Below are 7,185 nucleotides of genomic sequence, written 5' to 3' on the forward strand. Positions count from 1 at the left end.
CGAAGAATGGGAGAGGGTTGCTCTCTCCGCTACTGTTACATTTCAATCCAATCTGGTCTCATTTTTGTGGGGACCTCCATTCTGCAAGAAGCACAGTTCAAGATGCCTCGATTTACTGCACCGTTGTCATATTTAGAGGGGACACGTTTGAAGTGATGGTAAATGTGATAGTTCAGTCTAAGAGAATAAGAGTGTATTATCACAACATAAACACCACCAGGGGGAGAAAGTTTCCCGCGCAAGTGAAGAAGCAACCCGCCACAATAAGGAATCATTGCTTGAAAAGCCCATTTAAAAATTCATTTCAAGTTAATGGGCCTTATTAGTGGAGGTTCTAGATAAAATTGTAGAGTGAAAACTTTTGTGCAACTGTAAAAAATGAAGAACCATACTTTTTTTCAGATTTTTAAATAGAATATCAAGGTGAATTATAAACATACAGCTATAATTTAAATGTATTCACCTATAATTTTTAAATCTTTATTGATCTTCCTAATTCTTAATTTTAAAATTATGAACTGCTGTAAAGTTGTTAGTCTATAAATAGTAATCCTCGATCCATGATTTAAAATTAAGAGATACATAATCAGGAACGGTTGCATGTGTTAAGTTGTGGCTCCTACTAATAATTCAAATATATATATATATATATATATATATATTTATCTATTTGCAATCCATATCATTTCCCTTTATCCATTATGGACCTAAGTGGGATTGATCAGTCCAGAAGGACTCTGGGGTCATATGCTAACCCCATTACAGCTGCATATGGGAGTAGCATCTGTGCAATTTGTAACAAGAGATATAAAGAACAATTATAAGATCCCTTAAATTGTATTTTTTTATATTTATACTTTTTAAACAAGTATTTCTTTGACATCGTTGTTAGTCCTATTTGTTAAATTTTGATTTTTTTTATCTATTTTTAATTTATTTTCCTTGTTCATAGTATACATATTTTTATTTAGAGTTATTTTTTATCATCATAGTATACATATTTTCACTTCAACTCCGGCCTACAATACTTTTGTGTTACGTAAACAGATTTTTCCTCCATCTGCTTGCACTCCAATATTATCGTACGAACGCATTTCTTAAAGGACTCACGGTAACGAAAATATATTTTCCTCGTGTAATTAACTGCACCAGATTTTTCCAACTCCGGGAACTGAGTCTAAAGAACAGGGGTCCCATACAACGATCAAAAATCAAGCTCCTCCTCGTTATCTCTTAGAAAATCCACACAGCGCTGGAAGTTTGTTACAAACTCCAAGATCCCATACCGACTCTCCACAAACCGCCCTAACTTTGCATGCGATAACTCACAACGGGATGTTGTCCTTAGGCCGGCAAAAAAACACCCACGAATGTACGCGGTGGTCCATGATAACTTCTTCTTGTACAAAACCTTAACCCACTCGACTTCTCTGACCCTGCACTCCTCCACCATCACCTCCCATTGCTTCTCAAACTCTTCAACTTCTATGTCAGCCAACATACAACTTCTCATAAGTATTGTGAACCGCGGCTTGCACACATTCACGGTTGCATTCCTCAGTAGGTGCCATGCACACAACCGATGATGAGCTTCAGGAAATACTTCTTGAATGGCTAAGCGCATGGATCGATCCCCATCAGTTATTACCGCCTTAGGAGCTTTACCACCCATGCATTCCAAAAACTTTCTCAACACTCAAACATACGACGCTTGAGATTCGCACGAGACCATGGCCGTGGCAAACACGCATGTCTGGTTGTGGTGGTTGACCCCGGAAAACACAACAATTGGTAGATTGTACTTGTTTCGACCATATGTCGCATCAAAGGCAAGAACATCACCAAAGATCTTGTAATCATTCTGGCTACGCCCGTCGCTCCAAAAAAGGTCACACATATGTTGGTCTGGCCCAACTTCAAACCTCCAGAACATCTTCTCATCCCCCCTTGCACATCTCTCAAAAAACCTTAGAGGCGCATTCACATCACCATTCCTTAAGGCACGTTGCCTCCTAATCTCATTATACATATCTCTCTTTGTGAAAGGAACAAGGTTAAATCCACCTGCCTGTGCAGCAATTGACTCATATATTTTTGGAATAGAAATCCCAACTTGCCTTAAGCTGTCCATATAGGCTAGATTGACATCAGAAATCTTCCGATACGAAGGCAGGTATGGCACAAAATTTGCAGGTAGAACATCATGGTTATGGTCATCTACGAAGCGTGAAACGTACCAAATCCCGCTGTCACTTTTCGGCTTTATCCTCATTTCTGCCAAACACCGACATCGTCTGACAACCTTGTGCTCCCGCTTTCGATCCTGCATCTCTAGCCATTTTTTGTCTCTGAAACCTTCTCTGTTGCATAAATACGTGTACCAAACTATTTCCCCCTTCTTATTTTTCAGTTTCTTTCCCTGCCTCATGGCAAAACCCTTCGCCCAGATATATTGTTGATAGAAACCGGATGCCTCATCAGGGTTGTTGAATTCCATTTCCAATATCTCTACAATACTGTACATGACTGGTTCAGAGATGCCATTATCTTCTTCATCGCGATCCTCCAACGGTTCTCCCTCCTGCTATTCCGCTTCCATTCCAATATCCAGCGAACTTTCCTGCAAAATGCAAGCACACCATGAAATCCCTTTACTCTATTTCAACCACACGATAAACTCAAGTAAATACCAATTTAAAATTGTTGCAATAATTCTATCACTCCAATTCAATTATTTCTATCATATGCAATGAAGAGAAAAGGATTATTTCCAGTCGCACAAAAAAATGATTTTTTTTCCTACATGCTCCTTATTAACTTATTACTAGTTACCAATCCTAATGATTGCATTTATATATATTAATAAAAAAATGTGGTACAATATTTTCAATATTATATATTTATGTTTAATTATCGTTCTTTGAATGTCATCGAATAACTATTCATCTATTGTATTTTAATGGTAATAAAAGAAAAATTTTACACACAAATAGTGGTTCCATTATGTGCTATTTCATATGCAATTTATAACACAGAGATGGACTACTAATGAGTACATGCAAATTAACACAAAATTATTCATACCAATGTGTCGCAATGCCATTCACCACTTCCACCAAGGCCATCTACTGGCTCAACACCTCCAGTCTCGAATTCTGGCACTGTTCCGCTACATGACCCATTTCGAACATCACTACCCCACGACCATCCACCAAGTTGTCTCACTAAGAACCGCATTTAAAAATACTAAACAAATCAAGCCAAAAAGAGTGAAAATCACAAGAAAATTGTGGTTCAAATTACTAAATTCAAAGAGTGAAAATATTTTTTTTTACTTAAGTGGCTTCGCACTTTTAATTAATATCTTGGAGACTCACTTGCATAGAATAATACATTTGAATCATGCAGATTTATTTCATTTATACATTAATTTGTTTTCATCGTCAATGTTGATCACACAAGTAACTAACACTCTTGTAATATACATAATTCTGAAATTACAATAGTTTTTTATTTTACCAAACAGTACATATGAATTTAGCCTGCAACAGGAATTTTCATAGTTATTCATAATTTATTTTAAATACTGATAAAAAGCAGACAAGAGGGATAAGATATATGTTTTCATTTAGCTGTGAACTGGTATTGACTTGGTTAACGAACTAAAGTCACCAATTTTTTAGAATTCTAAGTCATATATCCAAAGAAGAGTCTTAAACTAGAGTTACAAGAGATAATTTACCTGAATTCATGTAAACAAAACTGAATATGAGTGAGTATGATATTTCTAAAACATATATCAACTGTATTTTAGTGACATGTGACTATTTCTAATTCCTCATACAAAATCCATAAAAAGAAAAAGGAAAAAAAACATTACAGCTTCAAACTAAAGTACTCAAGATCTATGTACCTAAACTTATCCACTTAATTAAACAATAGTAATATATAGTTTTGGAACATTTATTTTCATGAGTATAAACAAATTTGTTACAACTTTCCAAAGAGATAATAATAGAGGAAATGAGAGAAAGGGAAGCAGGGCATATATATAATTGTAATTGGAATGTCACTATACCGCATTCTACAATAATCAACTTATGTTCATCCCACTTTTGTTTGTTTGTATCTTTCATATACAACTTGAGTATACCAATGTTAATCTTTTTATTTGCTTCTCTATACAGGCAAATGTATAATAAGGAAGGGCCGAATATGACATTCATGCTGGATCACTTATATTGTGATGCCTACTACTAAGTACTCAGTACTCATAAACATATATATATTTATACCAACAGCATTAGTAGCAACAGCAAGCTTGCTATAGGCTAGGCTATGGAGTCGAAGTCACTCCAATTCATGGGATACAACCCAGACTCCAACAACAAACAACGATAATTATCAATACTAAATTTTCTCACCTCTCGTGGAAGCAACAACAACATGCTGGCTTATTTCGACACTCATCTGGCACTTCTTTCGCCACCGACGACACACACCTCCGTTGTGTTGTGGCAACGAGCAACTCCACCTCCAATTCTTTCTCAGATGATTTTTCACAACACTGACACCACTTTTTCGGCCTCCTGCCCTGCTTGATTACAACCCTTTTACCTCCAACAACAACTCCGGGCTGACGCACACCTCCGTCGTGTTGAGGCAACAACCCACACCACCACGCTAGGTCCTTCTCAGAGTCTTTGTCACACCACTGAAAATAGTTTCCCTCCTCCTCTTTTGCCTAATACAACCCTTGGACCTTTAACAATAACTATGGGCCACAACTAAATGGCTCAGGCCCACGCTCTCCATCATTCATTACAGAAACGACTTCAACAAAACAGGAATTCACCAACAGCCTAGAGTTGGTTATTCTCGTCAATTGATTAAGAGATATAGGATTATTTTTGCCATTTCATCCTTTACTACATGAAAAAACTCAACAGCCTACCTTTTTGTACCCTAAATACCATGTATATATATATATATATATATATACATCCAAATATCCGAGTAATGGCACTATAAGCATATACATATATACATATGCACGTATTATTTTGTCATTTTTGTGCCACAATCTTTGTTAGTATGTTTTGTTTTTGTAGGTCATGATTCATCCCACCATTTCTGATGAGGAGATTCCAAAAGTGGGGATGCTATTTGGAACCCTAGAGGAAGCACGCCAATTTTACTACAACTATGCCAATAAAATGGGATTCGAGCCTCATATAAAAAACAATAACTTCGACAAGAATGAAAGAACACCCATTAACCAATCCATACAGTGCAATAGAGATGGATACCAAACAAAGAAGAATCTGGCAACCCAAAGGTCAAACACAGTCTCATATGTACACTGTAAAGCTCACATCTATGTGAAACTTGACACAGAGCTTGAAAAGTGGAGACTGTTGAAGGTAGAATTAGCTCACACGCATCGATGTGATCCCAGTTTGTCATGGATGTTTAAGAAAAACAGGGAACTCTCCATGCACGTTAAGGATGTCATTGAGCGCAACGACCAGGCTGGTATACGATCTTCGAAGACTTTTCAGGCGCTTGCTGATGAAGATGGTGGTCGTTCTAATCTGAACTTTCTTGAGAAGGATGTTAGAAATTATATATCTGGTAAACTCCGAATCAATGGAGATGATACTGATGCGCAAGAGATGCTGGACTATTTTACCAAGATGAAAGAGCAGAACCCGAATTTCTTTTATGATATTTGTGTCTATAGTGACAATAGTCTCAAGCATGCATTTTGGGTGGATGCTCGATCAAAAGCTGCTGACGAGTATTTTGGTGACGTGGTGTCATTTGACACCACATACAAACTCAACAAGTAACTTCTTTTTCTTGGTTTATTTTTTTAAGGATTCATTAATTTACAAGCTCACTGATTGCCCCACGTGTTGATTTTTTATAGGTATGAGATGCCAGTTGCAGCATTTGTGGGTGTTAATCACCACGGAAGGTCATGTCTTTTCGGGTGTGTTTTATTGGGCAATAAAGAGACTGAGTCTTTTGAATGGCTCATGCAAATATTTATAAAATGTATGGAAAAAACACCAGATGGAATCTTAACTGATCAATGCGGGGCCATGGCAACAGCCATTCGAAATGTCATGCCAAACACTAGGCATAGATTGTGCCTTCAAAGGTATCTATGAGGTGACAATGTTTCTTCGGATCTAATTTCGGGAAGCTATCACCTGTAACACGGAAACCACAGGGTTGAGAGAAGTAGTACTACATCCAAAAAATAGTAACTAGCAATAGTCTTACTAGACACCGTAAAAGAGAACATATATGCACTTTACATTAAATATATGTTTTATGTATTACCATTTGCAGGGAGTCCCAATGCTTGACTTATCACTCGTGCATTCATCGGTATGTCTCCGGCCTCAACTTTCAAATGTATTCGATCCTTGTTATATGACCGTGTCAGGGCGACAATCAAATCTTGGTTCATCGACCACTTAGGGATGTGCCTCAGGCATCCAAAACCCATTTTCTCAACTTCTTGGTGCTTGATCGGATATTTATCTTTTAAATGCTCCATTATATCCGCGATGGCAATTGGAGAACAGCGGGTATCAAGTGTTCTCTAAGGTAGCGTTTGGTGGAGAGACAGAGACAGAAATACTGAGACTAAGAGATAGGGATTGAAACAAATCTCAATATTCTGTTTGGTACAAAATGGGAGACAGGAATTGAAACAAGAATGAAACTCTAATTTAATTTGCACAAAGGGTAAAATTGGAATTAATTAATTGAAATGAAAGTATTTAAGGTATAAAATGTTATTAAAGTTTCAGTCTCCATCTCTAAAAATTTCAGTCCCCTGTGTCTCTATTTTTTGGAGGTACTGAAATACTGAAATTTTGGAGACAGAGACAGAAATTTTAGTACCAATCTCTGAACTAACAAACACAATACTGAGTCTTAGTCTCTCAGTCTCTGTCACAGTACCTGAAAACAAACGCAACCTAAAAAATTGAGCAACTAGTTAGTATATGTGAGATTGTGTACCTCACTTGCAAATCTCAAAAATTTTTAAAGTGAGAAACAAACTACCTTTTTAGGACCCTCTGGTTTTTTCGGCCTTCCAACTTTCTTTTTGTCATTGTTAACATTACATTCATCAAGTCTGCCATCGGAAGCCTTACTAGCTGC

General features: G+C 37.0%; 2 protein-coding genes across 2 annotated transcripts; one reads left to right on the top strand and one right to left on the bottom strand.

Moving 5' to 3' along the window:
- Nucleotides 1–1,018: 1,018 nt before the first annotated feature.
- Nucleotides 1,019–4,725, bottom strand: LOC107485376 (protein FAR1-RELATED SEQUENCE 5-like). Its single transcript, XM_052261170.1, has 3 exons — nucleotides 4,425–4,725; nucleotides 3,085–3,246; nucleotides 1,019–2,620 (listed from the first exon to the last, which is right to left on the bottom strand). Exon 3 carries the CDS (start codon nucleotides 2,522–2,524, stop codon nucleotides 1,697–1,699), a length of 828 nt encoding a protein of 275 aa, XP_052117130.1. The 5' UTR covers nucleotides 2,525–2,620; nucleotides 3,085–3,246; nucleotides 4,425–4,725; the 3' UTR covers nucleotides 1,019–1,696.
- A 389-nt stretch (nucleotides 4,726–5,114) lies between these two features.
- LOC107485377 (protein FAR-RED IMPAIRED RESPONSE 1-like) lies at nucleotides 5,115–5,852 on the top strand. Its single transcript, XM_016105903.1, has one exon. It carries the CDS (start codon nucleotides 5,115–5,117, stop codon nucleotides 5,850–5,852), a length of 738 nt encoding a protein of 245 aa, XP_015961389.1.
- Nucleotides 5,853–7,185: the final 1,333 nt, after the last annotated feature.

The sequence above is a fragment of the Arachis duranensis genome, chromosome 4 (genome assembly GCF_000817695.3).
Source record: "Arachis duranensis cultivar V14167 chromosome 4, aradu.V14167.gnm2.J7QH, whole genome shotgun sequence".
NCBI lineage: Eukaryota > Viridiplantae > Streptophyta > Magnoliopsida > Fabales > Fabaceae > Arachis > Arachis duranensis.

Coding starts and splice junctions, on each gene's coding strand:
- LOC107485376 (XM_052261170.1), bottom strand. CDS start 2,524: ATGTACAGTATTGTAGAGATATTGGAAATGGAATTCAACAACCCTGAT.
- LOC107485377 (XM_016105903.1), top strand. CDS start 5,115: ATGATTCATCCCACCATTTCTGATGAGGAGATTCCAAAAGTGGGGATG.